Source organism: Sinocyclocheilus grahami, unplaced genomic scaffold, assembly GCF_001515645.1.
Source record: "Sinocyclocheilus grahami isolate Dianchi unplaced genomic scaffold, SAMN03320097.WGS_v1.1 scaffold748.1, whole genome shotgun sequence".
NCBI classification, from domain to species: Eukaryota; Metazoa; Chordata; class Actinopteri; order Cypriniformes; family Cyprinidae; genus Sinocyclocheilus; species Sinocyclocheilus grahami.
Window position 1 is genome coordinate 309,295 of NW_015505927.1, and position 16,455 is coordinate 325,749.

The following is a 16,455-nucleotide window of genomic DNA, read 5'->3' on the forward strand; positions in this document are numbered from 1 at the left end:
GCTTCCATAGTCTCCTGTGTGTTAAATATTGGATAGTTAATACAGTAATAAATAAAGCATGATGATCAATGACGTTCAAGTTATTAATTCTGATAAAACATTTTAATGTCATTACCTTAAGATGAATTATAGAAGTGTGAATATTGATGCAACGCATTTCACTGACAAAGAACATTCAGATTATAATATGGGATCATTCCAAAAAGAGACATAGAGAGACATTCTCACATACTGTCATATCTTATCTTAGCTTTGCTTGCCGAACAATATGACCTATAAGTTGTGAAGAAACACCCTGAAGTTGGCCTGACAAATTCAAAGCAAAAATGTGCCTTTTTTTTTTATTTGAAATGAGAAGGTTATGTGTTGTTTTGCAGCTGTGTCTGATCCATGTGCCAGTCAGCTGAAGCATGCTGGAAGAATGCAGCCTATAACCAGAAGAGATGCCGGAGTCTGGCATCAGACGAGGAGCCTGCTCTACAAAAACCTGCTGATCAAATGGAGGACCAAACAACAGAGTCTCCAGGTGCCTTTCATCTGTCAAATCAGTCAGTTTTGATATTGTGGCGAGCGCCACAAATAAATTAATGTATGGGAAACACATCCCACAGCACAAGCACCTGAGCCCAACTTCAGCCTACTCATCACCTTAGCTTTAACTGCGTTTGTAGCTGGCGCCATAGCTAGACTGATAAACAAGCACAGACCGGAAGTTAACTTCAGGCCAGGCGTGTGCGCCCGATGAAACTGTCTGTATAAAGCTTGAAGCATCAGAATCGGCATCGGTATCGGACGATCACCATGACAAGAAATCGGTACTCGGTATCGGATGCAAAAATCCTGATCGGAGCATCCCTACTGAATATTCTTAAATTAAGATGCATTTACTTGAGATGCAAAATTAAGAAATGAAGAAATTCTAAGAAAAATTGGTAATGAAAACTATTGATTTAAGTTGGTTTTTCAGAGCCCATTGGCAGATTTTTTTTTTTTGTAATTCTTATTCATAAACTCACTTCATTTTTGTCAGGTTCTTATGCACTTTTGCTTCTCAAATAAATGTCTTGATTTAAGAATTTTGCACTCGAAAACAAGACAAAAATACTAATGAAGAACATCACTTTCAACATCAGTTATTTCCATATTCTTGCAGTTGGGAGCAGAGCTTTTCAAACATCAAGCTTTTTTTTGTAAAATGAATTAAAATGTAATGTAAACTTTGAAGTATTGCTAACAATACATTGTATTCTAGGGCTGGAAAATAATGGTTAAACTGTCAATCGCAATTATTTTGCTCACAAAAAGTATCGGATGCAAAAATCCTGATCGGAGCATCCCTACTGAATATTCTTAAATTAAGATGCATTTACTTGAGATGCAAAATTAAGAAATGAAGAAATTCTAAGAAAAATTGGTAATGAAAACTATTGATTTAAGTTGGTTTTTCAGAGCCCATTGGCAGATTTTTTTTTTTTTGTAATTCTTATTCATAAACTCACTTCATTTTTGTCAGGTTCTTATGCATTTTTGCTTCTCAAATAAATGTCTTGATTTAAGAATTTTGCACTCGAAAATAATGAAAATAATGGTTAAACTGTCAATCGCAATTATTTTGCTCACAAAATATAAACATCATTATTAATCATGATTGTCATTTTAGATTTTTTTTTACATTTCATCAGAGTTATTGCACTTTCACACAAGCACAAAAAACGTATTCGGCCTTCGGCCCAGTGTTTCATTTTGTTCGGCTTCGGCCAAGAATTTTAATTTCGTTGCATCCCTAGTCTTTAAACTAATAAGAAAGTTTTGAAATGTTAAACTTACATGCTGTTTTTATAATACATTGACCTGTTATATGTCAAAAAATCAAGGGAAATTTTATTTCTGAGTTCATGTCCCCTTTAATATATAGAGAGAAGCAGAAACCGTAATCACAGTTAAAATACAAGTTATTGTGCAGCCCTGTTGTGTTTCTTAAAATGTCCTTACTTCGTCTTAAAGACCTGCAGAAACCCTTTCAGTCTGTTCAAAGATCCCTGACCTTTCATAATGTGGCCTTGATCGCAACCCTTTACCTCAGTTTCCTCCTGAAGGATTTTTCCTGTTAAATGTATGTACGACACTTCTGGTGAAAGCTAAATGAGCAGTGCAGAATTACAGATACCTAGACTGCTTTATAAAATCACAAGACTTAGCGGCCTTAATACTACTGATCTGTTGTAATTCCCCTGCATCTGGATGAAATCTTCTTCCTTCCACTCTGTTGACTCTTTACTGCCCAGCAGGTTGTTTATTCTCTGCTTCGACTCAGAAAGAGAAAAGAAACAATCCTCCAAGCCATTTCTCTTTTTTCTTCTGTTCATGAGGTCATGTATTTTAACTTTTAATGTATTTTTAATCGCTCTCTGCTTCCTGTTTGTTTCGTGAAGAGCCATATAAGAGTCTTTCAGAATTAAAAGGCTGTTAATGGATGGGTGTTCCACTAGTTCATGTCGGCACCTGCCATCAATACTTAAGTACTTTTAAACCGACATTGTAAAGGGAAAATTGCCATGATACATTATGGAAAGCGTTTGGAAATGGAACAAAATGAATTGCATTATGAAATAGTCACGGTTGGGATTTTTGCCAACGATTGTCATCTCTGTATTGATTTTCCTGGAGGTGGAGATGGTGAAGCAAGTTGTATTGTTCGGAGTTATTGGTTATAGTGGGCTTCACGTATGTAGGTGGGCAAACTTAATTCAGACCATATAGTGATTTACCACTATGCAGCAAAATATTTTTCAAACACAGATACACTACTGTTCAAAACTTTGGGCTCAGTTAGTCTCTTGTGCTCACCAAGTATATTTAATCAAAAATATGAGACAACAACAGTAATATTGTCAAATTATATATATGTGTGCTGAAATATATTTTAAAAATGAAATGTATTCCTGTAATGGAGAAGCTGCATTTTCAGCATCATTACTCCAGTCTTCAGTGTCACATGATCCTTCAGAAATCATTCTAATATGCTGATTTACTGCTCAACAATAATTTCTTTTTTATGTTGAAAACAGGTGTGCTGCTTAATGTTTTTGTGGAAACTGTGATGTCTTTTTTCAGGATTCTCTGATGAATAGAAAGTTCAAAAAGAACGTTTATTTAAAATAGAAAATAGTATATTAATAAATGCATCATTGCTGAATAAAAGTATTAATCTTAAAAAAACAAAAAGAAAACAAACTTACTGACCCCAAACATTTGATCATGTACACTTGCAAAAACATATATTTTTTTAACATTTATAATAGTATAGTCTTGATTTTAAGGGAGACATTAGCCTATTTGACCAATCAAAATCCAGTATTGAAATTCTGTAATCATGAAATCAGGGACTTTCTTCAATGTGGTCTTAAAATGAATTTGCCAGAACTTTTTGCAACAAACATTGTAGTGCACGTCCTCCAGGCACATTAAAAGCCAAACTCATGTCATGGTCTAGCAAATAAACCCAGAGGGGTGATTGGAAACCCTCACTGGCACTCTTGTGTTTATGGCCTCCCTAAGGCAGTAAATCAAGAGCTGTAGCTTTGAGAACATGACAGTATGGATTTACTTTTTTTTTCCCCCTGTGGTATACACAATATATCTTGACAATATTTTGGAAGGTATTGTAATTTTTTACATTTTATAATTAATTGTATTAATATTTACAGTATTAAAATGGTTGTTTATAACTATTTAACATTCTATATATATTATATTTATTATTTATTTGTTTTTGTGTTTTGTTTTGTATGTATGTATATTTCCATGTCAAATTTGAATTGTTCCTCTTCTTTATTTGCAGGAGCTGATCTTGCCTTTGCTGCTCCTGGGCCTCCTCATCCTCATTAGCACCCTCAACCCTCATGTCTCATATGGCAGTATCAGCACTAAGGAGCTGGAATATGAACGGGACCCGTCTCTCAAAGGTCTCGGCTACACCCCCATTAACAATGTCACCAATCACATCATGGAAGAGGTGGCACGGGAACTGTGTAAGTCACTTTTATTGGTATCTTTCTTTACTTAAAAAAAAAAAACTAGAACATTTCACTTATCTGTAACATTGATGCGTAATTCAAATTTCTGATCCTCATTTAAAGCAAACAACTAAATGGTATTGCATGGTGTATTTTGTATGTTACTGAATGCTTTGCTAATTAACGGTGAGGTAGCATTAATTCTGATGGTTTTTAAACGTAAACTCGCTGTGTGCTTTTTATTTTTTTGTGGGTATTGAATCCTCAGCTATGAATGAGCGATTAGAGATGTTCTCCACTGAGAAAGATTTGGAGAATGCCAGTCTCTATGAACCTGATGGCTTTGTAGGAGTGGTCTTCTTGGATTCAATGTCGTACCGTCTGCGATTCCCGTACAGCCAGCTCCCTCTGCCTAGCGACTTCACCGAATCCATAAGTGAGAATCACTCAGTGCTAATGTCATAAAGCCACAGCAGCTGTGGCACCTGATTTAGCTTCTTCTTTGGTTAATTGGAGACCTCTTTTTTTAATGCAAATGACATTCACTTTGCAACCGTTTGATCTGTAATGAAAGGAATGGGTATGATGGGTATTTCTTTTTCTTTGTTCCACAGCAAGCTGTTACACAAACTATGTCAACTGCCGTGCCGCCAACTACTGGTATTCTGGATTCATACGGCTGCAGTCTCTCATTGATGCTGCCATTATACAGGTTTGAAATGGCATTGATGAATAATTTATTAGCATTTAAGCATTGTGGCTGCTAATATGCAGTGTATACATCTGCCTGCTGAAGTCTGGGCTTATACTAGCATTTAAAAGATTATGGTCAGTAAAAATATTTTAAAATAAGCCATAACTCCAGTCTTTACATGATCATATGATCCTTTAGAAGTCATTCTATGTTGATTTACAGCTTACTTTTTTTATTCCTATCAATGTTGTGATGCATGTTTTTTTGCAGGATTATTTAAGAGAAAGTTCAAAAGAACAACATTTTATCCGATATTTTTCAACTCATTTTGGCCGATACCGAGATATTTCCTTTTGTTTGGAAACAACACAGTCTCTTCTGTGCAGGGATTATAAACAAATGTTTTCATTTTGGTTAGTTTTTAACAAAAACTTACTTTTGAGAATTAAATAAACAATGAAGTTCTTTTTATAATGACAGTACATTGAAAGCTTTGAAAATAACTATAAAGCAACTATAAAGCAATCCTTAACATTTTATTTTAATAATTAACATTTGTAGAGCAAAAGAGTTTTACAAATTCTGAAAATCTTTTAGAGCTCCTTGTTTTTAAGTTTTCATAATCAGTTTGAAAAAAAGCATATTGCACATTAATGAATAAATGTGCGTGTGTATTTATATATATATATATATATGTTATTTGTGTATTTTACTTTCATTTTATTACAAGTAGGCCAACAGTGCCCCCTAAGTAAATAAAACACCTTACCGGACGGGCATTAGGACCCGGAGGAACTTGACTCTATTGCACACCGGACCGTCATTCTGTACTCGCATTCTCAGATTAAATGCTCAAAACCATGAATCTAATCATCATTCAGGAAAAAAGAATGACCACATTGCTGACGTGATCTTATTGCTATCACACCCTGAGCACATGTGAGTTATTCATTTTCTCGGCAAGGCATATCGGCATAATTTTTCATATCAGGCCGATGCCGATATTTGCATTTTAAGTTATTATCGGCCGATTTCGATAACTTTCTGATAATATCGTGCATCCCTATTTGAAATTACATTATTTTATGATATTACATTTTTACAGTGCATTAATGGTAATAGGAAGTCACTGCTGCGTTCTTTTGACATGATTTTTGCTTCTATAATATTGTCTTCATTCTTTTGCAGATGAAGACCAAACGTCCGGTGTGGAATGAATTAAAAGTGCGTGCAGTGATGATGGGACATCCGGGTTCGGTGGAGGTCCAGAAGTTCCCTCACGCCCTGATCTCCATATACCTAGTGCTGGCATTTACACCCTTTGTCTCCTTCCTCATTGTCAATGTGGCAGCTGAAAAAGAGCAGCGCCTGAAAGACACCATGGGCATGATGGGATTGTATGACTCTGCCTTTTGGTGAGTGTGCTCACTACAGTACCTGTTGTAATTCATAGGTAATTTAAATGTAAAAATCCGTTTGTAAACTTTTCTTTTGCTTTCTTTAGGCTTTCATGGGGCCTTCTCTATGCTGCACTAGTGACGACCATGTCCATTCTCATGGCTGTTATAGCAACCTGCACACCCCTGTTTTCCAACAGCAACTTCTTTGTCATCTTCCTCCTTATTTTCCTCTATGGAATATCCTCTGTAAGTCCTAGCAACCCTCCAGTCACATCCTGAACAATAGCGACTCCAAGCTTTAGAGAGTGCAAAGCAATTTAAATGGCTGTGCACTCATTTGGCCTCAGGTCTCGATTTCTGCCTACAGTGAGAGTAGTCATTTGAGTGACGGGCTAATCTGAGTTCATAATGAATATGTTATCAGTTTTCATTTTCTAAGGCTAAATTGCTTTTTGCTGTGTTGGTTTTCAGCGGCGTGTGACTGTACTGGTAAAATATCTGACAGAATGCAAGCTGTTTTTTTGTTTTTTTTCTCTCTTCTTTCAAGAAAGCATTAGCTACAAAGTTGTCAGCAGTAAAGTGTATTTTTCTTCAAAAATGAAACTGCATTTGGAAGTTATTTCCATAATGTGATATTTCTGAATGCAGCAGGATATTCAACGAGAACAAAATGCAGGACAGGTCTTGGTTTTATCCATTGGGAATTGATTGTATTGTGAAAAGTGGTGTCTGTGTGACGGATTAAAATATAAAAAATATAATGGTTTCTCTCTCTCTCTCATTGATGAATCAATCACAATGAAACCAGGAATGTTACATTTTAATTGGTTTACCTCAAGACTTCATTTTCCCATATCTTAATCCCACAGATTTTCTTCTCCTTCATGTTGACCCCTTTGTTTAAGAAGCCCAAGTTTGCAAGCACAGTGGGCTCCGTGACTGTACTGGTAAAATATCTGACAGAATGCAAGCTGTTTTTTTGTTTTTTTTCTCTCTTCTTTCAAGAAAGCATTAGCTACAAAGTTGTCAGCAGTAAAGTGTATTTTTCTTCAAAAATGAAACTGCATTTGGAAGTTATTTCCATAATGTGATATTTCTGAATGCAGCAGGATATTCAACGAGAACAAAATGCAGGACAGGTCTTGGTTTTATCCATTGGGAATTGATTGTATTGTGAAAAGTGGTGTCTGTGTGACGGATTAAAATATTAAAAATATAATGGTTTCTCTCTCTCTCATTGATGAATCAATCACAATGAAACCAGGAATGTTACATTTTAATTGGTTGACCTCAAGACTTAATTTTCCCATATCTTAATCCCACAGATTTTCTTCTCCTTCATGTTGACCCCTTTGTTTAAGAAGCCCAAGTTTGCAAGCACAGTGGGCTCCATGCTGACGGTGGTGTTCGGATGCCTGTCTCTTTTCACTGTGCTGATGAGAGATTTCCCCCAGTCAGCCGTGTGGCTCCTCTGCCTTCTGTCTCCCAGCGCTTTCTCTATCGGCATCGCCCAGGTAACACACTTTTCCACGGTCTCCATGGTTTAACGGCAGTCACTTAGGTTATAGGACCGTTCGCCAAGAAACACATATGAGAACAGTGATGATTTTAAATAACAAATCAGTAGTACTTTAGCCTAGAATGTTTTTCACACATGTTCAGTTTATTTTATGTACACTTCTGTTTTTTTTAGAAAATACTTTTATTCAGCAAGGATGCGTTAAAATGATCAAAAGTGACACTAACAACGTTTATAATGCTACAGAAGATTTCTATTTCAAATATATGCTGTTGTTTATAACTTTTTTTTTTTTTTTTTTTTTTTTTCGAAGAAACCTGAAAAAAATACAGAAATACAGCACAATTGATTTCAGCATAGATAATCAGAAATGTTTTTCTGATTTGGCTACCAAATCAGCATATTAGAAGAATTTCTGAAGGATCAATAGAAAACAGTTACAGTATGTTAAATTGTAAAATTTTCATTATTACATTTTTGATCAAATAAATGCAGCCTTGGTAAGCACATTAAAATCATTAAAATTAAAAAAACATTAAAAAAAAATCATATACTACCATTCATAAGTTTGTGGTCAGTATGTAGTAAGTCAAAAATCCCATATATGAAATGGTTTATATTCTGGCACTGTTTGTGTGTCTATGTGTAGGTGGTGTATCTGGAAGCTCAAGGGGACGGCGCAGTGTTTTCCTCTCTGGGCAATGGTCCTCACGCCCTCTATGTTCCTATGGTCATGCTGTTCTTGGACTGCATTCTCTATCTGCTTTTAGCCATTTACCTGGACCAAGTGTTACCAGGTGACAACTAGAGTCAAAGCATTTTGCATGAACAGTTTAGCACCACAGAAATAATCTTTGTGTTTTTAGTAGAGTTCCACTTCTTAAGTGTTTATATTCAGGCATCGTATACTAATTTATTTAAATGCAAATTCATTTTCTTAAAAGGAAGCTTGCACTAGCACACTTTTCTAGCTGAACACTTAAAAAAATGTTAGGTTTTCTGTAAATGCAACAGTCTGTTCTCTTTAAAGGTTTAAAAGCATTTGCAGATTCCATAAAAATCATTATGTGGCTGCAGTAAAGAATACACACAAATGTGTGTTAGTTATTACTCAACATGCGATGGAGGCGTTTGTGACCTTCCCACATAAATAACCATTTCTTCCTTCAGGCGAGTTTGGCACAAGGCGCTCAGTGCTGTACTTCCTACAGCCATCCTATTGGTCAAAGCGGAGGAAGCGTTATGTGGAGGTGAGCTCTGTGTACGAGGGCGAGGTCAACGGAACCCCTGTGAATGATGAATCTGTGGAGGCGGTTTCTCCTGAGTTTAGAGGCAAAGAGGTTATCAGGTGCGGACTTGACTCAAAAAAATAATCAATGGTCCACAACTACTTGCACAACATCATTTAATAAAAAAAATGTTGTTTAAAAATTCATGCCCCCCACCCTTTCATATATTCTATTCTCAAAGTATCTTTATCTACAAACTACAAAAGCTAGTCAGTATTTGCAAACCAGTGAAGTGATTTAGGCTGCAGTTTGGGGAAAGGGAGCAATGTTTTTAGAGCTGATGTATGTTAAAATTCTTTCAAAGCCTGGATAGATTTGGCCTTGAAGAGAGCTGGCATGCAGCCAGAACAACCATCTAATATTCATTTCTGTGTTTATTTATTTACTCTTGTTAGGATATGCAATATCCGTAAAATCTACAGAGAGAAAGACACCAAAGTGGAAGCTTTGAGAGGTGAGACTTCCCACCTGTGTCCAAATCGTGACATTTTCTTGTTTGTGTAATAAATAGTGTATGCATCCTCTTGCTCAGCATTTATGGATTTTAGAACTTAATTACTTCTGGTATACTTTAGATACAATGCTTTTAGTCTGCACAAAATGGTTTTTGCAACCCTTTTTACTTCCATAGTCCCATAGTGCACTTGATCTTGACTTGGTTTTTTAAAATGTAGTTTATGACGAGACTTCTGGCTCTGATATGTTGGTGAATGTTTTATCTTCTGTCTGTTTGTGATCTGAAGGTTTGACTTTTGACATCTATGAGGGTCAGATCACTGCCCTGCTGGGTCACAGTGGAGCAGGAAAATCCACCCTCATGAACATCCTGTGTGGCATCTGCCCCCCTACAGCAGGTCAGACATGTGATGCATAGATGATCATTTTGAACATTTTTGTGAACACATCTACCTTACACATCTTACTGGGTCTCTATACCTTGCAAAAACTGTAGTTGTACTGCTCCTACACTCACAATTGTTATTTTGTGTTTTATGCATAGGCACGGCAACCATCTATGGCTCTCCTGTGGCAGAGATAGCAGAGGGGGCCGAGATGAGACAGCTGGTTGGTATATGTCCCCAGTTCAACATCATCTTTGATGTGCTCACTGTAGAGGAACACCTGAGGATCTTTGCTGCCATCAAAGGGATCCTGCCCTCTGATATTGACAGTGAGGTAGGAACTCCCAGTGGATCTAGAGACCACATCAGCTGACTGCATGTTGACACATTTCACTCTTTGTATGGGAAATTCAAAAGCAAACCTCACACTCTTATGCATCAAAAGAGCTGATTTGACATCAACTCCACTCTGTGTTTAATTACATTCATTATACAATGCAACAGGGACCTCAAACTTCTAGAAGTTTTTTTTTTTAAATTTCTTTAAAATTTTCTTTTTAAATTTCTGTGGAAACGGAATGTATTTATTTTTTAATGTTTGTGAAAGGAGTCTCTTATGCTCACCAAGGCTGCATTTATTTGATTAAATAAATAAATAAATAGAAGAAAAATAGAAGCGATTTAAAATGTAATTTATTCATGTGATGGCAAAGCAGAATTTTCATCAGCCATTACTTCAGTCTTCAGTGTCACATGATCCTTAAAAAATAATTCTAATAAGTTTTGAAAATCGAGATGCATTTCTTTCAGAAATTAAAAAGAACAGCGTTTACTTGAAATAGAAATCTTGTGCATCAATGTAAAAGTCCTTACTGTCACTTTTGACCAATTTAATGTGTCCTCTCTGAATTAAAAAAAAACCCAATAATAATATCTTTAAAAAAAAAAAAAGTTTTACTGACCCTGAAGAAAATATCTTCAATAAAGCCGGAAACATCAAGTTACCTTCAACTTTTTGTTTTGTCGTCGTTTCTATTCTAAAATATCTCCGTTTTTTTAAGGTGAGAAAAGTTCTAAGGGATCTGGATTTAGAAAAGATTATGGATGCCCAGGCAAAGAACCTGAGTGGAGGCCAGAAGAGGAAGCTCTCTGTGGGCATAGCAATTCTCGGAGACCCAAAGGTAAATGTCTGATGGCATATACCTTTGACTTTTTGTTTGCTTATTTATCCCCCTCCCTTAGTGTCCTTTTGCTTATGAATCAGATCCTTCTTCTGGATGAGCCAACGGCAGGTATGGACCCAGTGTCTCGGCACCAGGTCTGGTCCTTACTGAAGAGCCGTAGAGCAGGCAGAGTTACTGTACTCAGTACTCATTACATGGACGAGGCAGATATACTTGCAGGTACTTTTATCATTTTTCACTTTTCTTCATCAGTCATCTTTGTCTCAATCTTATTTGCCTCTGTTCATTTTCTGTCTTGCAGATCGTAAAGCTGTCATCTCTCAAGGACAACTGAAATGTGTTGGTTCCTCTTTGTACCTGAAGACCAAGTGTGGGGTTGGCTACCATCTTAGGTGAGTTCTTATGTACTATAAATAGTACATAATACATGTACTATTTTTTTCTTCCTGTCACCCATTGCTGCTGCTACATTAACATTGTCATTCTAAACCTCCTCTAGAATGTCTGTAACTGAAGGCTGTGAAGGGGAGAACATCACATCACTGGTCAAGCAGCATGTTCCCAAGGCTCAGTTGTCAAGGCAGCAAGAGGCTGAGCTTACATTCACATTGCCTTTCGAGAGCATGGACACTTTCCCAGGTCTTGCTTCTATTTGCCCTCATGTCTCCATCTGCTATGTGCCACACTGCCATATGCCCTGCGGAGCAACAGATTGTTTCATGCTTTCACCAGGACTGCGGTGGTGTTTTATTGGGGCTGATTTAATTTTTGCTTTTATATAGATTTATTATATGTAGTCTTGTTTTATGAAGTCTGATATTGGTGGGGTGTTTACTTCACGCTTACAGTTTGATTTATTCACTTTCATATCATTCCAAACCTGTATGACTTGGGTTTTTTCACTCATTGTATGGAAAAGAATAACCTGAATATTCTTCAAAAATCGCTTTTGTTCCATTGACGAAACACAATCATATGGGTTTGGAATGACATGAAGGTTAGTAAATGATGATGGATGTATAGTAAGTATCTATCTATTTATTTATTTGCTTGTTTGTTTGTGTGCGTGTGTGTGTATGTAAGAACTTTGATTCTTTTAGGAATGCTTTTGGTGTGTATGTGTGTGTGGGTGGGTGGGTGGTTAGTTTTCTTGTTTCTTGCAATCCAAAAATATAAATTTCTATGGTTACTAAACTCTTCTCGCCTCTCACTCACATTGCACTCCAGGGCTGTTTGCGGAGATGGACTGTCGACCTGACCTGGGTATCATTAACTACGGTGTCTCCATGACAACGTTAGAGGATGTATTCTTGCGTCTGGAGGCAGAGGCAGAGGTGGATCAGGCTGGTAAGATAGCCACCTACCTAAACTGGTTCAAAGCATCTCTGTTCAAAATGGCCGTTTTAAGATCGGCTGTTTAATAGCTTACTGTTTGACATAAAATACATGAAACTAATCAGTATTACAGTGAACCAGCACAGGGAAGTGCTCAAGAGGTATAACGCCCGCTTGTGTTTTCCTTTATTGGTAGACTACAGTGTGTTTAACCAAGAAAAGTTGGAAGACGAGGGAGACGTGTCATCTATGGATGACACAGACCAGCGGCTGCTGACGTTTTCAGACAGCAGGCAGGATGCAGTAACCGGATGTGCCCTCTGGAGGCAGCAGTTTAGCACGGTGGCCTGGCTGCACATGCTCAACCTACAGAGAGAGAGAAAACCTTTTATATACAAGTGAGCAAATGCTTGCAAGTACTAGTTGATCATGTTTGCCCTTCAGTAGTACACAGTACACACATACTATTCAAAAATATAAAAAAATCTTGCAGACCCAAAATTATATTTATATTGAATCAGACCCAGGCCATGCTCAACCCCATAGAGGAAAAGGATGCAAATGAACCAGTGAACCATATCTTAATGAACAGTATCTTAATAATCCTTATGCTTCATGTGTTATACAAAGCTATAAGTCATACTTTTTTCTCTCTTCTCATACTTTTACCCAGTTTGACACTGTTCCTGGTTTTCTTGTCTGCAATGCTGATTCTGTCCGTGGCCACAGGAAACATTCAGATTCATTCTCCTGAAAGATTGTTTTCACCTATATACCTGCTGCACCGCAACGAGGCTCCTCGCAAATATACCACCAGCCTGCTTTTGCAAAACTCCACCGGTCAGTGATAATACTTGTACATATTATATTGACAATTCACATTAACCAATTCAATACTTAGTTAATGTATAATCTGTGTGTTGTGGTAGATTCTGACCTGTCAGGGTTCATCCACAATCTGGCGTCTCAGGACATTAAAGTGGAAATGATGAAAAAAACGGACTACATGTCTGCTGCACCTGTCAGTGCCGCCATCAACGTGACAGGATCCAGTAAAGTGAGCCTTCCAGTACAATTGGTTAACCTCTCTATACTTTTACACTCCACAGTTTGAGTTTGGGAATACATTTCTCAACAATGGATTGTTCTGAAATGATCATTTTTCTGTTGAAAAATAATTGAAATGCTTGCTGTTCTTCGAAAATTTTATTTAACCCCTCCTGTCCTCCCTCGTTGTTTCTCAATACCAGGATTTTTGCTACATTTTAGCTTTTAACAGTACCACCGTGCACTCCTTGCCAATGGTTGTCAATGTGCTCAGTAACGCCCTCCTGAGGGGCTTTAATGGCACTGAACACATTAAAACATGGACTAAACCCTTCGACTATGTGAGTGTAGTGCATTGATACACTGAAGTCACTGTACATAAATACTGCTATTCTTGTTTCTTGTAAGTGTCAACGGCTATATTCTTTCTGCATTTTAGCAAATCCCTGATAAGACGTCCTATGCACTGGTTTATATTGAGGCTGTGATTCTTGGGATGCTGGCTGCTGGGATGCCAGCCTATTTTGCAATGGACCACACAAGAGACAAAGAGGTATATATTTGTGTTGTAACTTCATATAATGATGGTTTGAATTTTTATTTTAGCTAATTTTTTTTATATTAACTTCATAATTGTTTTATGAATATTTTTTGCCAGAATGCATTATATATATATATATATATATATATATATATATATATATATATGTATAATTTATTTTTTTTATATACACAGACAATGCACTGTGTTTCTTCAGTCCACTCTACCCTCTTATGGGTTGCCTTAACTGCATTACTATGGTAATACTTTACTTACAGGACTCCATCTATTCAATGTCTGAGGGCATGAATGAAATGTCCCTATTGTTATTGAACCTAATACAAGTCTTTTTCATTCTAGGCCACCTTCCTTCAGTCTCTTCATGATGATGATTTCCTGTGGAAGAATCTCTTCATCTCTGTTGTGTCTGTAAGTTGCTGTAAATATAATTTTATTGTCTCAAAGTGTGTTATAATGTCTTATTTTACACTGAATCTTTGTTGTGGCATCCGTAGCCGTATACCCAGTGTATTCTGCTGCTCTTCACCCTGAGATGGCTTGAGATTAGATATGGAGGGAAGACCATGAAAAATGACCAGCTCTGCAGGTCTGTCTTAATAAACTAAATGCCCAATTTTTACTTAAAGCCTCAGATCAGGAGTAACGGTTGGAATAAAATGGCAGACAAGTTGAACTACATCTGAGCTCATGTTTTGCCTGATTCACTTCGATTTCTTTATTTGTATAAAGAATGGAAGTGAATCAGGGAGAACAGGCAAAAAAAAAAAAGTATTACCATTTATGCAGTTCCAGAATATTTATTATTGAATATTTAAAGAAAAATACAAAGATGTACTATTAAATAATTTTACTAATTTATTTTAGTTACACTACAGATTTTTTTTTTTTTTTTTAACAAATTAATTTAATTTAGAAAGGACCCATTAAGAACTGTTTCTTTATCAGCATATTAGAATGATTTCTGAAGGATCATGTGACACTGTTGACGGAGAAAATTCAGTTTTCTCATCAGAGGAATAAATTACATTGTTACATTAAAATAGAAAAGTTATTTGAAATTATAATGATACTTTATAATATATTACTGCTTTTATTGTATTTTAAACTTTTCAACTGTAACCAGGGTTCCCACGCTTCTTGAAAGTACTTGAATATCAGACGCATGGATTCAAGGCCTGGAAAGTACTTGAAAACAAATATAAGTCCTTGAAAGTGCTTGAATTCAATTTGAAATAAATTTTGTTTAGTAGAATGGTGCTATTTAAAAAAAAATTTCCTATATGCGCTGTCAAATACAAACTGAAACTGCGCTAATGATTGGGGGTTGAGATAGGGTAGAGCGAGAAAAAAACTTAGCGTGTGAGCTGATGCGCAGCCCTGCATGAACCTATGGAGAAGCAGTGCATTTGCGAATGAAAATTACTGCGTGCGACTATGAAAAAAAATATTTAGGAGCACCAGTGCGACTGACCCGATTAGCATATTTCTGTTTGCGCTCAGGAGAGCTTCAAAGGTTTCTTAACTTATTTACAACGTGTTTTTGCTGCGTTGAGTAATGTATCACAAACAAATCTGTTGATTCCTTGAACACAATGATAATCAGAATCCACTCACTGTTCAAACACCTGAGTTTTGTTCAGTGCTGAGCAATCTCACAAATCCTCTCATTATAGCAAACAAAATGTTGAAGGTGTAAATAAGAGATTCATTGTGCAGTGTAGGGAGCTTCGTCGATTATAATGGAAGTTTGTGAGTTCGCGATGACAGCTTTTAATGATTAAGGGAGTTTGCAAGTGTGATATTGATTTAATACAACAGTTCATTAAACAAGAAATTAATATTAAGTGACTTGCATTGTCTGACTACAACACTATTGCCTGATTTTGCTCTATTTCATCAACGAAAATAGTTTCAAACAAAGTCACAGCTGAGCCGCTGCGCATTTCCAAGCAAACACAGCAGTGTTTCGTTTATGAATGAACGTGTGCGTTTTTAAACGAATCTGAATCAATTACCCATTCATGAAGCCAGTCACTTACTTAATTCCTGAATGAATTAGTCATTCGAACGAATCAATTGAATGAATGATTCAGTGATAAACTCAATGATTTGCCACCACCTACTGGCAGTTTTACTTTCATTTTTAAAGAATATTTTCTGATAGTTAATTAGTTTAATATTTCTATATTCAAAATGTTATATTTAAAATATTAACCTCAACATGAATTTATGAATTTAATTCCACTTATGCCACCTCTGAGCCTCATTAAATGTCTGAAAATACACCTACAAACCACTTTTGTGTTCTTCTGTGCCACCTCTGTGGTACAAATAATTTTTTTTTTAATACTGATTTTATTTGATTGGTAACTTATTCTTATTCTACTTGATTTTATTCTGTTATTTTAATTAGAAATTTTAAAAAGCTTATAATTTTTAGAATTTGACAAAAGATGACATACTTTTAATAAAGTTAGAAAAATGCCATTACAAAGGTATAAAAAATTCCCTGTAAATCACTTTAAGGAGTCAAATATCATCTCGTAATGGGAAGGCTAATATTTGAT

The 16,455-nt window shown here is 36.2% G+C and overlaps 1 protein-coding gene across 1 annotated transcript in view; it reads left to right on the forward strand.

Moving 5' to 3' along the window:
• The first annotated feature begins 380 nt into the window (after window positions 1-380).
• The window catches only part of LOC107560953 (ATP-binding cassette sub-family A member 5-like), a 24,893-nt gene continuing 8,818 nt past the window's right edge, over window positions 381-16,455 (forward strand). Inside the window, exons 1-25 of the mRNA XM_016245263.1 lie at window positions 381-526; window positions 3,842-4,031; window positions 4,285-4,452; window positions 4,631-4,728; window positions 5,899-6,125; window positions 6,215-6,356; window positions 7,436-7,624; window positions 8,279-8,426; window positions 8,800-8,977; window positions 9,314-9,372; window positions 9,662-9,772; window positions 9,919-10,094; window positions 10,822-10,941; window positions 11,025-11,163; window positions 11,246-11,336; window positions 11,444-11,583; window positions 12,172-12,291; window positions 12,476-12,677; window positions 12,953-13,119; window positions 13,209-13,336; window positions 13,530-13,667; window positions 13,766-13,913; window positions 14,063-14,127; window positions 14,228-14,296; window positions 14,383-14,474. Of these exons, the coding sequence (XP_016100749.1) occupies window positions 422-526; window positions 3,842-4,031; window positions 4,285-4,452; window positions 4,631-4,728; window positions 5,899-6,125; window positions 6,215-6,356; window positions 7,436-7,624; window positions 8,279-8,426; window positions 8,800-8,977; window positions 9,314-9,372; window positions 9,662-9,772; window positions 9,919-10,094; window positions 10,822-10,941; window positions 11,025-11,163; window positions 11,246-11,336; window positions 11,444-11,583; window positions 12,172-12,291; window positions 12,476-12,677; window positions 12,953-13,119; window positions 13,209-13,336; window positions 13,530-13,667; window positions 13,766-13,913; window positions 14,063-14,127; window positions 14,228-14,296; window positions 14,383-14,474 (3,410 nt within the window). The 5' untranslated portion in view covers window positions 381-421. The remainder of the gene's footprint in view (window positions 527-3,841; window positions 4,032-4,284; window positions 4,453-4,630; window positions 4,729-5,898; window positions 6,126-6,214; window positions 6,357-7,435; window positions 7,625-8,278; window positions 8,427-8,799; window positions 8,978-9,313; window positions 9,373-9,661; window positions 9,773-9,918; window positions 10,095-10,821; window positions 10,942-11,024; window positions 11,164-11,245; window positions 11,337-11,443; window positions 11,584-12,171; window positions 12,292-12,475; window positions 12,678-12,952; window positions 13,120-13,208; window positions 13,337-13,529; window positions 13,668-13,765; window positions 13,914-14,062; window positions 14,128-14,227; window positions 14,297-14,382; window positions 14,475-16,455) is intronic.